The 15,840-nt window shown below is 45.7% G+C and overlaps 1 protein-coding gene and 1 long non-coding RNA gene across 5 annotated transcripts; one reads left to right on the top strand and one right to left on the bottom strand.

Moving 5' to 3' along the window:
- Positions 1 to 167: 167 nt before the first annotated feature.
- On the bottom strand, positions 168 to 913 carry LOC129166533 (uncharacterized). The gene is made up of 3 exons (XR_008565518.2): positions 778 to 913; positions 501 to 594; positions 168 to 379 (listed from the first exon to the last, which is right to left on the bottom strand). It is a non-coding gene; the product is annotated as an uncharacterized lncRNA (long non-coding RNA).
- A 4-nt stretch (positions 914 to 917) lies between these two features.
- tecpr1a (tectonin beta-propeller repeat containing 1a) lies at positions 918 to 15,392 on the top strand. 4 transcript variants are annotated; one of them, XR_001573280.3, is made up of 26 exons: positions 918 to 1,019; positions 1,114 to 1,226; positions 2,753 to 2,985; positions 3,342 to 3,524; positions 3,591 to 3,713; positions 4,315 to 4,434; positions 4,653 to 4,827; positions 4,907 to 5,007; positions 5,189 to 5,290; positions 5,392 to 5,540; positions 5,649 to 6,211; positions 6,285 to 6,430; positions 6,495 to 6,650; positions 6,757 to 6,906; positions 6,992 to 7,149; positions 7,223 to 7,453; positions 7,527 to 7,623; positions 7,743 to 7,822; positions 7,998 to 8,054; positions 12,339 to 12,513; positions 12,724 to 12,859; positions 12,972 to 13,064; positions 13,143 to 13,249; positions 13,327 to 13,446; positions 14,104 to 14,207; positions 15,137 to 15,249. XR_001573280.3 is itself a non-coding variant. In XM_054749076.2 (26 exons), the coding sequence occupies exons 3-26, from the start codon at positions 2,761 to 2,763 to the stop codon at positions 15,221 to 15,223; spliced, it is 3,555 nt and encodes a 1,184-aa protein (XP_054605051.1). In that variant the 5' UTR covers positions 918 to 1,019; positions 1,114 to 1,226; positions 2,753 to 2,760; the 3' UTR covers positions 15,224 to 15,392. The 4 variants fall into 4 exon arrangements, 3 of the variants coding, with proteins under 3 accessions (XP_054605051.1, XP_015819045.1, XP_015819044.1); XM_054749076.2 differs by having other exon boundaries at positions 14,187 to 14,207; positions 15,137 to 15,392; XM_015963559.3 differs by lacking the exons at positions 14,104 to 14,207; positions 15,137 to 15,249 and adding an exon at positions 13,968 to 14,095.
- The last annotated feature ends 448 nt before the right edge of the window (positions 15,393 to 15,840 follow it).

The raw sequence follows: 15,840 nt of genomic DNA, 5'->3' as shown, positions 1-15,840 counted from the left end.
AAAATACTTTAGACTAGCTGAGCCTGAGCAAAGATGTGATAATAGTTTTTAATACTTTCTAAGGGTCTTACTTTGACCAAAACCGATTTATCACCTTTTAAGACTTTTCAAGACCCAGCGGATACCCTAAACAATTCTCATTTGTAAACAAAAATAAAATTCAAGAGTTTAATGCAGAACTGATTTTATTTAGATATTTCTTTTACATGTACATGTTTAATCTTCATTAACCATTTTTTTCTAGCAAAGTAAAAAGCTGTCAAAGTTCTTCCTTCTCTCCTGTGCTCTCTGCTGCTCTGCAGCCTCATGTCCTCCCAGATCAGCCCCAGAAGCTCATCGCTGGCACCTTCCCCTGGATGCCCATTTTCTCCAGAATAGTCTTAACAAACATGTAAGAAAAGAAACAGGAAGAGAAAAGAGGACAACGGGTTATTCCTTTCATGTTTTCGCAGAAAAAAATATACTCAAACGAGTTTTTAAAATATGAGATGTTATTGTACCTCCATGCCACAGCCGCCGAATACTTTGCTCCGGTGATCATGTGGTCCATCTCCGCCCTAAGCTTAATAAATTCCCTGGTTTTCTCTTTTGGTCCTAAAATACAAACTTCTATTAAAATCAGGGGGAAACGTAGTGGGAGAAGTACGACACCGAGCGCGGCCGAACATACGAGCCGAGACCGCAATACAAGCACTTTTACTGTAACATTTCTAACTAAAATAACGTTCATGTATCACAAAAAGTCCTTAAACTGACAGTTTTCAAGTTTATACTTACATTTATAAGCGCAATCCTCTCCGACAGCTCCCGCTTCACTGTCCGCCATTGTTTTTAAGTTTTTCTGCCGGCCGGCCCGCAAGGCATCTTGGGAAATGCTACCTATTGAAGGATACACCCGACCCATCCTTCATTCAGGCGAAAAGAAGGCCGCATTCGTCGACCGCATTTGAAGGAGTCTTCGAATTGGGACAGGCCGAGTCGCGGCGCTGTGACGTAACCGGCCGAAGAATCCGGCCGAGGTAGGATGCAGACCCTGAATTGAGACACAGCCACTGTAATCAAACGTGTACATTTTGATCTTGTGAGCTAAAACCTGCATGCACGGTTCAACAGCGCCCTCTGCTGCTGGAGGTCTGAACTCCATACACCCGCTGCCGTGGAAACGGACAGCAGGCAGCGGCAGCCTCCACTCTCCCCCGGAGACGTTTCATGATCAGAAGCTCGAGGTGAGTTCATTTAAACTCGGTTACAGAAGCTATCTTATTATGGAGGGAGGGCTGAGCTAATCCTCTCTTACCGAAAACTACCTAGGAGGTGTCCGCGGCTGCTCATACGTTCATGTCAGACCTCCCACTGTTTAGTGTGGCTTAATTACACTTTATGCTAACACTCACTAGCTTGTTACGCATCCACACCCGTATATTATGTCGATGATCAACACACGTCAACAACCGCTCATTTATTAGCCTCATTTCAGCTGAGTCACATGATGCAGAGCTCTCAAGCCTCACGCATTTTCCTGTTTTACACGCATTCACGCCGCACATGAGATTTCTCACGCAGAAAATAAAGCCCATATTGAATGGGCTATGAGTGATCAGTTCACTGCACTCAGTCTGCACCTGACAGCGTTGTTCAGAGCTCAGCCCCGCCCGCTGCTAGCTGTCAGTCTGGCCCGCAGCCGAAGCTGCGGAACACGCCTCGGGACTTTGTTTAGGACAGGGGTTGGCAACCCGAGGCTCTGGAGCCACATGCGGCTCTTCCATCCATCTGGTGCGGCTCTCTGTGCATGTCAAATAATTAATGGATATTTAAAGAGTAACTAAACCCCGAAATAACTTCTTTTTTTTTGCCTATAAAATGTACAATTGGGTCTTCACAAATGCAATCTTTCGGTTTCTGTGCATTTTTGACATGTTTGTGTAAACTTGATTAAATCCAGAATCTAGGTCTAAAAACGTCTTAGTGCTGCCACTTTCATGGCATTTTTCAAATCTTGACTAGGAGTGGAGTTACATTTTCTGATGGTGTGCAGTCCTTCTTTAAATAAAATACATTTTATTTTACTGCATTGATTTTATATCTGTATGACCATTCTAAATGTAAACTCTAATTTCCCTCTGGGATTAATCTTTGATTGATTGTCTGTAGACCTGAACAGGTCCAACCCGACCGCGTTGACAGGTCACCTGCTTGTGCATAATCAGATGGAGCTTTCTGAGCCGAAGAGGATTTGAGGTTCTGGACTTTTTCCTCAGACAGGCTCATGGATGTGTCGCCATGTTGGAGACAGGAACAAGTGCTATTCAGCCAAAGTTTCATAGTCAGGGAACATTTTCTAAGTGACAAGTCTCTCTGAGAGACAGGGTTTGGAAAACACTCGCTTTGTCTAGCGCTGCTAGCCAAAACTTTGTGGAGTGTGCTCATTTGATTGATGGCAGTTTTATATTTGATTAGACTCCAAATGTAATCATTTGGCACACAGTTTCCTGTTCTTACCTGGATTTCTTTTGTCTCAGTAAACCCCATGAGATGGTTTTGAGGGAAAATTCCAGTAGGTCAGACGTTTCTGAAACACTCAGACCAGCCTGTGTGAAGCTGACAACCAACTTTAGAGTCAGTTTGAACTTCATCAAGTCCTTTTCACCATGTCCACATGACTAAATCCACTTTGAGCTGCTGTCATGTGATTGGTGTTAATCAGCAGCTGTTAACGTGGTTGGTGAGTGTACATATACATGTTTACCCACAGGTGCAGCCATGCCTGTCTCTCAGCTGTGGGCAGTGGATGTGTATGGGCAGGTCTACAGCCTGTCCACAGCGGGGCAGCAGTGGGAGAAGTGCAGCAATGCCCACATGGAGTTCAAACGGGTCACAGCAACTCAGCAGTGCTGCTGGGGCATTGCCTTTGACAACAGCGTCTACCTAAACGTCCACGCTTCTGAGCTGCCCATCCGCTACCAGGAGGAGACCTATGAAAACCAGGTAGTGTGTCTTTTTTGGAGGGTAAACTAAAAAGCTTTGCTGTTCCTCATGCTAGCTCCTAAGCAGTCTGAAATGTTTATTCTCTTTATTTTGTCCCAAAGCGTTTTTACTTGTTTTTATGACAGGGTCCATCTAATGAGCTACCTGCTGCATCAAGACAAAAACAGAGTAGTTTTTACTTCAGCTTGAGACACAAAAAAATCCTAGATCATCACATGATAGGTAGACTGATTGGACCACAGCAGAAAGACTCTAAATGTTTCCAGAGTCCAAAGTAATGTGATACTCCATGATTGTGCCTTCTTAGCTCTAATCTGAACCCACAATAACCATTTCTGCCTGTTTTGTTCCCTCAGCGATGGAATCCAGTTGATGGTTTCTCTGATCATCTGCTGCCCAGCGACCGCTGGCAGTGGAGTGATGTCACAGGTCTCCAACACCAGCCTCTGAACGGCTTCCAGCTGCCCTCCCACAGCTGGGACTGGGAGGACGACTGGTATGTGGATGAAAACTTTGAGGGAGAGCCCACAGAGAAAGAGGTTTGTTTTTATTTGTACTTTATGTTTGTGGCCTTGCTCCAGTGGGTCACATGTTTGTCCTGACAGGGCTGGACGTACGCCATGGACTTTCCTGCCACCTACACCAAAGACAAGAAGTGGAACTCGTGTGTCCGTCGTAGGCGATGGCTCCGCCACAGGAGGTACAAGGCCATGGACACTTGGGCCAAGGTGTGTGTGGGTGGGTGTGTCTACGTGCGTTCGTGTGCGCATGTATGTGTATGTTTGTGCCTGCGTGTGTGTATGTGAGTGTGTGCATTTTTGTATGTGTGCATGCATGTGTGCGTGTGTATATGTTTGTGTGCGAGCGTGCATGTGTGTGTGCATGCGTGTGTATATGTTTGTGTGCATGTTTGTGTGCGAGCGTGCATGTGTGTGCATGCATGTGTACGTGTGTATATGTTTGTGTGCATGTGTGTGTGTGCATGCATGTTTGCATGTGTATATGTTTGTGTGCATGTTTGTGTGCGAACGTGCATGTGTATGCATGCATGTGTATATGTTTGTGTGCATGTTTGTGTGCGAACGTGCATGTGTGTGCATGCGTGTGTATATGTTTGTGTGCATGTTTGTGTGCATGCATGTTTGCATGTGTATATGTTTGTGGGCGAGCATGCATGTGTGTGCATGCGTGTGTGCGTGTGTATATGTTTGTGTGCGAGTGTGCATGTGTGTGTGCGGGTGTGTGCATGCATGTGTGCGTGTGTATATGTTTGTGGGCGAGCGTGCATGTGTGTGTGCGGGTGTGCTGATCTTTTCTGTGTTTTGACAGATCCCCTCACAGCAGACGCCCTTCCCTGACCCCTTCAGTGACCTGAGCTGTGGAGGTTGGGAGATCAGCGAGGAGCCCAGAGGACAGCTGTCCTTATGGGCTGTGTCCCTGCAGGGAAAGGTGCCGCTCATGCATTAATGGACATGCACGTCCTCTCATCCAACATCATCTTATTCTAATTATTTATAGTAACTTAATTTATTGGTTGTTTTATTCCCACAGATCAGTTAGAGTGTTTTATGTCAACAGCAAGATCACACACAGACTATCTGAAGCATCAGACTCTTGTGCTGCTGCTGCCGCTCTACTTCGTCTCTCAGGCATGTTGTCTCTCGTAGGTGTGGTTCAGAGACGGAGTCTGCCACCATAATCCTGAGGGTTCTTCATGGGAGGAGGTGCCCCTGCCTGGGGAGGTGGTCCAGATCAGCTGTGGCCCAGGGGATCTCGTCTGGGCCGTGCTGTGGGATGGGCAACTCATTGTCAGGCAGGGCATTAGCCGTGACTGTCCTAAAGGTGGGTGGGGCTGTGTGTGTGTGTGTGTGAGAGAGAGACAGCTAGATGGTTACTGAAAACATAATATCCTTTGATGCAGGCACTTCCTGGGTGGTGGTGGAGTCTCCGAGCCCTGAGGTGGGGGCCGCCCATGTCGCCGTAGGAACCAGCGTAGCCTGGGCCGTGACCAAGAACAATAAAGTGAGAAGATGGTTTTATTGAGTCAGAATCTGCTGTTTACTAAACACATCATAATGAATTACCCCAAAGCTAAAGGTGTGTGTGCGTGTGGACATGAAGCAGGTAGATGACAATAAAGCTTCTCACCCTGATGAGTACAGGTGGTAACTCCATACATCTCCATAATGTGGTGCTGTATCAGGTGTGGTTCAGGCGTGGGGTGAACTCTCACAACCCTTGCGGTTCTGGTTGGATCAGCATGGTCGGGGAAATGATCATGATCAGCGTTGGGCTCAATGATCAGGTGATTTGTGACTCAGCAAATGTTAGAGGTGGAGCAAACATCAGAAGTCTTCTAGATCCTTCCTGTTAGCACGCATACTGAAGTCTACCTGCCCTGCTCAGGTGTGGGCTATCAGCTGTGAGGACCGGACGGTGTGCTTCAGACAAGGTGTGACTTCCTCTGAGCTGAGCGGTAAAACCTGGAAGGCCATCAGCGTTCCTCGAGATGGAGAGAGATCCCATTCCAGCGCTAGCGCCAACAGCGCGCAGAGGTGAGCTCGCCTTAATCACACAGGTGATCTTCATCTGAGGATGAGCATGAGCACCGGTCGGCCTGACTGAGATGGTAAACGTGGGTTTTCTTGGCCTCCGTTCCACAGCGCCGGTTGTTTCTTCTCTGGCGAGGTGCAGGATGCGTCAGGAGTGACGAACGTGGACTCAGACACGGAGAGAGGATCAGCAGAAGGAGCCTTCGGTCACGTCACATCTACCGCCCCAGACCCCCTCGGGGATGCCACCTTTAACCTGTCCATTGAGGCTCCTACACCACGCATCCCCAAGGTCACGAGCGACAGCTTCATCTCTGAACTCGTCTCTGATCGAGAGTCTGGAAAGGCTTCGAGAGATGTGGGGTCAGCCATTGTCCAGGAGGAGGAGGAGGAGGCGGCCATCCCTGGTGAAGTACATGTTCCCCCTCTGTCCTCGAACCAGTCCAGTGGTGCTCCTGACCCCCAGTGGAGTAATGTAGACCTGGAGGAGACTCAGATCCAGCATGGTCAGTCTGCAGCTGACTCTTCCAGCCTATCATCAGTGGCCACCTACACCTTTGCCATGGAGGACGGGGCTGATGAGCGCCCTCTGTGGGCGTGGGTGAGCGGTGGGGGCTGCTCGGTGGACAGCCACTCTCCACTCAGCTGGTTTAACTGCTCTGGGACCACCTCGTGTACGGTACACAGATACCCCGAACCCCAGAATGTCCCAGACCATTCTGTAACCTTCTGCCCGTCTTCCTGCAGCTTTGCTTCAGTCCGTCCAGTCCATGAGTCTGTCCATGACTCAGTCCCAGATGGCCGCCTGGAGGAAACAAATCTTTGAACAGCTCAGTGAAAGGTCCAAAAGAGAGCTGGATAACTTCAGACACTACAAGCAAGCTGTTGAGCAGGTACAGTCCCTTCAAGCTCAGAGTTTCGTTCCATCTGCTAGCTGAACGTGTGCTTCCTCGCCAGTCCGTGTGGGTGAAGAAGGGAGCCATTCAGTGGTGGAGAGACTGGAAGCCACACAAGTGGGTGGATGTTCATTTAGCCTTGGAGCAGTTTTCAGGAGCAGAAGGCTACAAAGACGGCATCTTATTCATCTATTACAACTACTACGATGAGAAGAAGGTAACTTTTAGTTGAAACCGTGTCCGTTTTACTTCTACAGCTGGTTTCTAATCCACTTGAAGAACCGAATCACCTTATTTAAACGTTTCTCTGCTTTTCACCTCAGTACCTGCACGCCTTCATTAACGAAGTGACCATCTTGGTTCCTGTGTTGAACAAGTCCAAACACACATTTGCCCTCTACACCCCTGAGAGAACCAAGCAGAGGTGGCCCATCAGACTGGCAGCTGCCACAGAGCTGGAGATGCACGACTGGGTGTGTAAGCAGACAAGCAGCATGCAATCTGATCCACTCTGATTTGATCTCATCTGTGTTTTTGTTCTTGCCTCCCTCTCTTTAGCTAGCTCTGCTCAGCGTGTCCTGCTGCAACTCCAGGGGAGTCCACGGTCCTCCGTCCAAGCAGGCAATCTGGTCCACCACTTGTAATGGGGACGTCTTCGTCAGCGAGCCGTCTCCTGCCCTGGAGGCTAATCCTTACCCCACACCCAGTGATCAGATGTAAGATGAACCAGCTGGAGACATAGTCCTGTGTGTTCCGGCTCATGCTCAGGGCTCTGTGCTGTCTGTGCAGGTTCTGGAGGCAGGTCGGAGGTCACCTACGTCTAGTGGAGTGTAACAGCCTGGGGGTGGTGTGGGGGCTCGGCTATGACCACACTGCCTGGGTGTACACTGGAGGCTATGGAGGAGGCTTTTTCCAGGGTTTGGCCAGCAGCACAGATAATATTTACACACAGACTGATGTAAAGAGTGTTTACATCTACGAGAACCAGAGATGGAACCCAGTCAGCGGCTACACCAACAGGTACTGGACACAGTGACTTCCTGTTTGAGATGAGGCAGATCTTTACATCCAAACTCAAGCTTCTGTGTTTCAGAGGTCTTCCGACGGACCGCTACATGTGGAGTGATGTGTCTGGATTACACGAGTGCACAAAGACGGGTACAAAACCTCCATCTCCTCAGTGGACCTGGGTAAGGATCCGAAACCAGCTTCAGTTTTATGCTGGTAATCCTGGAAACCACCGGTGTTCATTCCAGAATAACCTGCAGGGGCCTTCAGCCTTTCACTTCTTGTCTCTATTTATCTCCAGGTGTCCGACTGGTCTGTGGACTACAGCGTCTCGGGGGGAACTGACAGAGAAGGCTGGCAGTATGCTGCAGATTTCCCCGCGTAAGTTTTCATTTGCTACATCAGCTGACCCAGACTTTATTTCCTGTTGGTTATTCTTTCACTTCGTGTGTGTGTGTGTGTGTGTGTGTGTGTGTGTGTGTGTGTGTGTGTGTGTGTGTGTGTGTGTGTGTGTGTGTGTGTGTGTGTGTGTGTGTGTGCGCGCGCGTGCACGCAGGTCGTACAGCGGCTATAAAACCATAAAGGACTTTGTCCGGCGGCGGCGATGGGCCAGGTACTGTAAACAAACAACAACAAGTGGATTAGTGAGTTAACACTGATCTGAGAGAGACCAGTTATCTGGTTTTAAATAGCAGAAATAAAATGTGTTAACATATTCAGGTGCTGGTCATAAGATTAGAATATCATGACAACGTTGATTTACATAGTAATTCCATTCAAAAAGTGAAACTTGTATATTTGATTAATTCATTAATCACAGACTGATATATTTATGTTTTTTATTTCCTCTAATGTGGATGATTATAACTGACAACTAATAAAAATCCCAAATTCAACATCTCTGAATATTAGAATATCGTGAAAAACCCCATGTGCCACACTCTAATCAGCGAATTAACTAAAAACAGCTGCAAACGCCTTTAAGTGGTCTCTCAGTCTAGCTCTGTCTCGTCATGGGGAAGACTGCTGACTTGACAATTGTCCAAAGACGACCATTGACACCTTGCACAAGGAGGGCAATAATCATAATAATAACTTTATTTATAGAGCGCTTTCATTCTAAGCGCGGAACAGCCGAGTATAAACATCATTAAAATATCCACATCGATTCAGGTAAAAGCATATGAAAGATAGAAATAAGAAACGATAGGGCTGGGATGATAAAAAAATCAATTAATCGTACGATAAATGAAAAGGAACTCAATAATTTTTCCAGCCACGACATATCGATCCTTGTCAGACACGTGACCTGCATGTCAACCTGAACAAGAGTCAAAAGGATGGATAAAAAGAACAAAGATGAACACATCCCTTACAGGAATAAAATTGCGTAGGAGTCTAGAGATTGGTATTTTCAGAAATTGTCTTCAATCAGTAACATAGATCCCTACGACCTCAGAGGAAACAAACGGAGCTCAGACGTTTCATTACTGCTGAAAATATATCACTTAAGTTAAAGGTTTCATAGTTGCATTTTAAAGGATGTACTTGCATTATTATGATAACATTACGTATGTGGTTATTTTGTTCTCGATAATGTCGACAATAATATTGTTTATTGTCAATAATTTGTTGAACACTATATCGTCTAGTAAAATTTGTTATTGTCCAGGCCTACGAAAAAATAAAAGAACCTAAACAATGAAAATCTGTCTGAAATTCGAGGTGTGTAAGATGAGGTAAATAAGTCTGTAGCTTAGGCTTAAAAATGTCCTCAGGCTACATAGGCAGCCTAAGTCACGCCCATCTACTGGACCACGGGTCCCCGGAAGAATGAAAAAATGAATGCAAGTCAATGGGGCTAAAAATGCTATTTTCTAATTCTGCTTGTTTTGTGCCATGGATTTCATATATGATGTCCGTGAGTTTTAAAGATGCATTTTGATACCAAAAAAGCACATATTTTCGAACAGGGGGAAACGCTATTTTAGGTTTTGTGTGAACATAAGTCCAGGACTACAAATGTGCTTCACAAAAGTGATGTCATCGAACCAGACACGGAGAAAAACTGAGGGAAAATGGCTGTAAGTTCAGCAAACCTTAAATCCTTCCTACAGGGGCAAAGAACCGCCATAAATTTGGCCAGTAGCAGCTACTCTAGAGGAGAGGAGATTCTGTGGTGACATCACATATGCGACATGCCGATGTCTGATTTGCAGTCATGCTAATTACGAACTTTTACAAGCTGATAAATCTCAAGAGCTTCTTCCGGCTCTTGGAGAGTACAGACGCTTTTTTTCCTCCTCTCCTTCCTATCTTATCCCAAGGCTCTTTGTCTGTCTTTGGATGCACGGCACTTCTGCATTTTTTCTGGAAACTGGAAATTATTAAATATGGACCTGGTCAGTTGGTCTCTCAACGCAACTGACAAGAGTTTTTCAACAATGAGAACGGGAGAAGCGGCTACCGGTTGCCCCTCTGGGACAGAGCCAGCTGGGCATACCATGGACTCCTGAAAACAGTGGAACCTGATCTGCCTCTCCCAACTGTCTGTAGAGCAGGAGTGGGGAACCCTGGTCCTCAAGGGCCAGTATCCTGCATGTCTTTGCTCCAACACTTCTGATTCAGTGGTTGATTCACCTGTTCAGCAGCTCATCAATCCCTGCAGAAGCCTGTTAATCACCTGCTGACTGAAATCAGGTGTGCTGAAGCAGGGTTGAAACTAAAATATGCTGGATACCGGCCCTCGATGAACCAGGGTTCCCCACCCCTGCTGTAGAGGATTCTGAAAACGTCTGGATATTTGTGGTGTTGGTGTCGGGATTCCTGCTGTTTGGCCTAAGCGGTTGCCTGGCTTACTGGAAAATTAATGAGCTTTCGAGAAATATTGGATCAATCCCGTAGCTCAGGGATGGATTACACCGCACTGTGAATGCACAAACTCATATAATTGTCGAGATGAGTCGTAAGTTTGGAACTTTGGCTGAGATTCAGGCTCTGGCACAGAAGGTGGATTCGAGCAAAGAGAGAGTTGACGGGACAGCACGGTTGGGAATAGATTAATTTACGCCATTATTGGATTTAGAGGGGTTGGAGACCAATAGAACTTTAAGACAAAGAGGAAATTATCTCTGTATGGCCCCAAAACAAGTTCTTATCTGAATCTGGTGCCCTTGAGCCCGTGAGGTTGAAGTGATTACTCCCCCTCAGAAGAAATGTGGAATGCTGCCGTCGCCATGGCAACTCTGTCTCCCTATCCCAGCCTGGGCGGGACTGTGACCGGTGAAGGCTGTTGAATCGTTTGAGTCACTGTGCTTTCTAACCCAATTACCTCCCTCCCCTGTCCAAACGGAGGTGACGAGCGCTGCTCATCGCGGCTGCATGCACTGATGCGAGGAGAGTCCCCAACCCTACCCCCCACCTAGTGGACACTTATGTTGTGTAATGTCTGAAGTCTGTTGCATTTCTGTCGGAGGTGTTTTTTGCATAGCAAAGCTGCCCTCCCTGTGAAGGGTAACTCTGAAGTGCCTTTTTTTCCTTCACCTGACCCAATCCTCATATAAACCCTCTGATCTCTATTAAGGTAGTGCGACTCGGATTGCGAATGACCACAGTCACCAATTCTTGTCATGTGTCTATGCCTATGTATGTATGTCTGATCTCAGAATTGTGTGTACTGAAACTCTAATTTCCCTCTGGGCTTAATAAAGTACCATTGAATTGAAGTACGTGACTGGCATGGTTGAAACACCCATCATTAGTTTTCATTTGAATTTAAGTACAACATATGTGATCCAGGGTCTAAGGCAAAGCGGATTCGAAAATAGCTCTTTTAGCCCCGTTTACCTACATTTGTTTTTTCGTTCTTCCGGAGTCCCGTGAGCCGACCATAAGGGGAAGAGACTTAGGCTCCCTATCTTGAGGTAAACTGTTCCACAATAGCTGCACACGATATGAAAATGCACGCACTCCAGTAGTCCTACGCTTAGCCTTTGGAACTCTAGGAGGCCAGTGCCCTGAGATCTAAGGGCATATTGAGCAGCAAGAATTTACTGTCGGCACGTACATGAAAAGGTAACCAGTACTGTGTTCTGCATCATCTGCAGTCCTCTTAAGCTTTTCTGCAGTAACCCTGACAATAAGAGCATTACAATAATCAATACGTGAAGACACAAAAGCATGGACAAGAATATTTGCATTCTCAAAAGATAAAATGTGTCTGATTTTTGCTAAGGTGAAAAAAAAACAGTCCTTACAACCTCCTACAAATGAAACTCGCAGAGGACCCAGCACAGACCCTTGATGGACTCCGTGCTGTACTGCACGTTTTTTTTTATCTCAAATACTGAGATCTCCCAGACAGATAGGATCTCAGCCATGAGAGCACATTTCCTGTAAGTCTGACGTAATGCTCTAGTCTATGTAGTAGGGCTGGGCAATAAATCCAACGTTGATCATTATCGAAATTTCTGACACTTTTTGGAATAATTTTTCCCATGTCAATAAATTTGATAATAAAAAAATGGAAAGATGTGTGTAGGTTAACAACATTCATGTCGCTTTATGAAACTGTACCACCTTGAGTCACGTAAAAATGTGACTCAGCGTGATACACGTGACAGCCCCATCTAGTGGACAACTTTTGTTTCAAATAACTGAAATAAATCAAAATTCTAATTTTATGACCTGCAAGTAATTACTTCAGTGTATAAAATTTTAAAATAATCAATGATAAATGGAAAATATTCTGGAGCTGCTTGGTGACACCTTTTTAGTGACTTAATCCTGGTATGAAGCAGAACTGGAGTCTGGTCGTTTCCTAAATCTAATCCTGCATCAAACAAAAACCAGACATTTCTATGTAAACAAAATCTGAGTGGTTGCTCCTGCTGCACAGGAAGTGTAAGCTGACCACAACAGGACCTTGGCAGGAGATCCCTCCGATCCCTCTGAGCGATGTGACCATCCTGCCGTGTGTAGCCCAGAGCAGCGTGGATCTGGTTCCTGTGTGGGCCATTGGCAACAAGGGAGACGTGCTCTGCAGACTGGGAGTCACCACACTGACACCTGCTGTGAGTCATGCTGACACCCCGTGAACTGGTTCAAGATCTCTCCCTGGTTATATAAGATTAATAATGAAACAGGACCCAGTTATGACCCAGAACCGCTCCAAGGTTGGAACTTTGCTGAGTTGCTGCATTACTTAAATCAAAGACATAAGACTTCAGACTCAGTCTCATGTGAGTTCATCACCATGACTCACTCTGGTCTGTCTGTCTCAGGGATCCTCATGGCTCCACGTAGAAACTGACCAGCCTTTTAAGTCCATCTCCATCGGAGCTGCCAGCCAGGTCTGGGCCATCGCCAGAGACGGCTCTGCCTTCCACAGGGGACTGGTATCGCCCCAGAAGCCAGCAGGTCAGCAGGAGAAGCTGTCAGCATCTGAACAGAACACCTATGTTAGATTAGTCAGAGGAAGAGAGCAGATCAGCCTCACATGTGGTATTGTGTGCTTTGGCTCCCTGTGCAGGAGACTGTTGGTACCACATCCCCTCTCCAGTTGAGCAGAAGTTGAAGCAGATTTCTGTTGGATGCACTTCCGTCTATGCTGTAGATGAAAATGGTGAAACCCCTACTGACACACACTTATCACCTCTGAGCATCTGTCTGGGTGTTAGAACATCTCTTGACTCCCATCCAGGTAACCTGTGGTACAGACAGGGGGTGACTCCCAACTGCCCTCAGGGATCCACCTGGGAACACATTTCTAACAACGTGCGCAAAGTCTCTGTGGGACCTCTAAATCAGGTAGGCTCACCCACATCACATTTTAGTCCATGTAGTTCTTGCACGTTGATTTGATGTGTGTGTGATTGGTTCTGTAGGTTTGGATTATAGCAGATAAAGTTCAGGGGAGTCACAGTCTGAGCCGTGGAACGGTATGTCATCGACTCGGAGTCTCACCCATGGAGCCCAAGGGGCAGTCCTGGGACTACGGCATCGGGGTAAAAACATCAGCAATCAGATGTCTAGCTTGTAATTAAACCTGTAGCTGAACGCAGCGATGACGTCATGATGAGCTATTAGACTGTTTGGGGATTATTTCACCATAGAATTCTGGCTTATTGCACCTTTAATGTTTCAGTGAAACCCAAACTCTGACGGACGTTCTCAGTTCCCAGTGGGAGTGTGTTCACACAGCACTCATCTCAGAGTAAAAAAGGACCTAATCCAAGTTAATACTCAGTCCATCCGTGTTCCTCCACTTATATGGATGATGGGGGTAGCAGCCCCAGCAGCAGTGGCAGCCCATCAACCAGTCTCACAGGAGGAGGAAGAAGAAAATAGGAATGACAAAATATTTTAAAACACCTTGAAAATTAAACTAAAGGATCTATACAATATACAGACTATAAATGCTGTGTATAATCTGTAGTTTAAAAATGTTCTCAATTCAGTTAAAAAACTCACGTTTTACCATGACTCAAAGGTTGTGCGATGTATTTCCTGTTTCTCTGGGGCACAGAAATCTTTACCGTAGACCTACGCTATAATTGAGAGCCTTCGGCCACCTGAAGCATGCGCGGAAGACCAGAGTCTCAGCTCAGATCAGGACATTCTACCAGAAGCTCTTCATAGTCCACTTTTTTTTCCTCGGACAGAAGATGCCTGGTTAGCTGACTGTGCTAACATTGATGCTTTGTTGGGTTTCTCCTGCCTCCTCTCGTTGCGCTGCCTGGCACAGATCCAGCCTGGATTCAGACAGGTAATACAAATTTAAACTGAAAACACATAGTATTTTTGCTTGAATTTAATCTTTTAGAATAGTGTGATCAGTAAGAATGGTACTTTAGCATACCCTAGTGGTGAAATCAGGTCAGAGCGAATCTGAAAACTGACTTTCAAAAATGTTTCCCATCATAACATTATTTTGCCATCCGCCACGGCCCAGCAGAGCTTTGTTAAAGGTGCAACAAGTAAGGATTTTACAGGGAAATGCTCACAAAACTGTCTAACGTCTCAGTCTTGTTGGAAGGAAGATTGCTCAGAAGCAGATTTTATTCTCAGTTGGCTGAGGGGTTGTCAGTTTTTCTCCTTTCAAACTGGCCAAAGAGGGCCGTAGTCTTTTTGTCCGTTTGTCCCGCCTCCTGATTCCAGAGCCAATCAGATGTGAGCCTGTGGTCTGTGACTGCATTTGCAATTCGACACAAGCTTTGTGGTAAGAATGTTGGCCAGTAACAGGAGAAACCAAGTTTTACTCTTGATATCTGATGAAGACTAGAGGCTAATGCTGAGCTAGCGTTGAGCTAACACTGCTAACGGTGAATTAGAATCAAATAGTTGGCTCTAAAAACATCTCAAGCTAGTTTTTCAATTACCAACAAGTTGGTACTACAGTGAATGACTCGTCTTCACCCTCTAGAATCTTCTGGCGCTGATCAGTAAATGACAAGAGCCAAGAAAGTCACAGAACGGTGGTGAGAAAATGACTAGTGTGTTTTGAAAGTGGGCTGCAGTACCTACATTTGACCACAGGATGTCATTCTGACTTCATGCACCTTTAAAGCTAGTTTAAAACAAGATGCTGGAAAAATCAAAAAAATATGTAACCAGAAGTCATTTATTTTCCAGATCAAAGCAAAGGAGCTTTCAAACCAAAATGTCAAGTAACTTGATTACATGTGTCTCTTCTAGGGTGGATGGGACCACATCACGGTTAGAGCGAACTCCATGGAGCCGTCTCACGTCCATCCCCAGTCAGCGAGTCCAACGCCACCATAAGCTGTAGAAAAGCGCTCATAGGCAGGTAGCTGTCTTTAGGGCAGGTGAGCCAGTTCAACAAAACAGGGATTTCTGCAGTCAGATAAATGCTGATCTGGTCATTTTTGGTCCTTTTTAGTAGTTAATCTTATTTAAGCAGACATAGTTTTTTTGTTGCTTCCACATAACTCTGTGTCTCAGTAGATGTTTTATTTTTCATTGGTAATTCATCAAGATGTGAAATGTCTTTGTTTTTTTTTTGGTTTTCTATGTAACTCAGGTGTCTAAAAGGTAATGTATAAAATTATATGTTAATGTCACTTATCACTGCTAACATGCTGAACTCCTGGTTTGTGTTGGTCTGGATGCAACAGGTTAACGTTTCTCAGATGGATCCACCTTAAATCTCATAACAGAAAACAGAGAAAACCGTCTGCTTTGCTGCTCCAGAGCCAGTTCCAAAAGCTGACAGACTCAAGTCGTTTACGTTTCTACTGATAAGCTATTTTAAAAAGAAACTGACATTTAAAAATGTGAGTGTAACTATCAGCGTTATAGATACAAGGAAACTGTACACTTGTTAGAGCTGCTTTAACCTTCCTCTTTCTCAGGAGAGCGTTTGCATGTCGGCTACTTCC

This window comes from Nothobranchius furzeri, chromosome 16 (genome assembly GCF_043380555.1).
Source record: "Nothobranchius furzeri strain GRZ-AD chromosome 16, NfurGRZ-RIMD1, whole genome shotgun sequence".
In the NCBI taxonomy this organism is placed as follows: domain Eukaryota; kingdom Metazoa; phylum Chordata; class Actinopteri; order Cyprinodontiformes; family Nothobranchiidae; genus Nothobranchius; species Nothobranchius furzeri.
The sequence above is the reverse complement of the archived record's forward strand: the minus strand, read 5'-3'. Positions and strand labels throughout refer to the sequence as shown.

Coding starts and splice junctions, on each gene's coding strand:
- tecpr1a (XM_054749076.2), top strand. CDS start 2,761: ATGCCTGTCTCTCAGCTGTGGGCAGTGGATGTGTATGGGCAGGTCTAC. Junction 3,525..3,590: donor GAGAGCCCACAGAGAAAGAG/GTTTGTTTTTAT, acceptor TTGTCCTGACAG/GGCTGGACGTACGCCATGGA. Junction 7,454..7,526: donor GTCAGCGGCTACACCAACAG/GTACTGGACACA, acceptor TCTGTGTTTCAG/AGGTCTTCCGACGGACCGCT.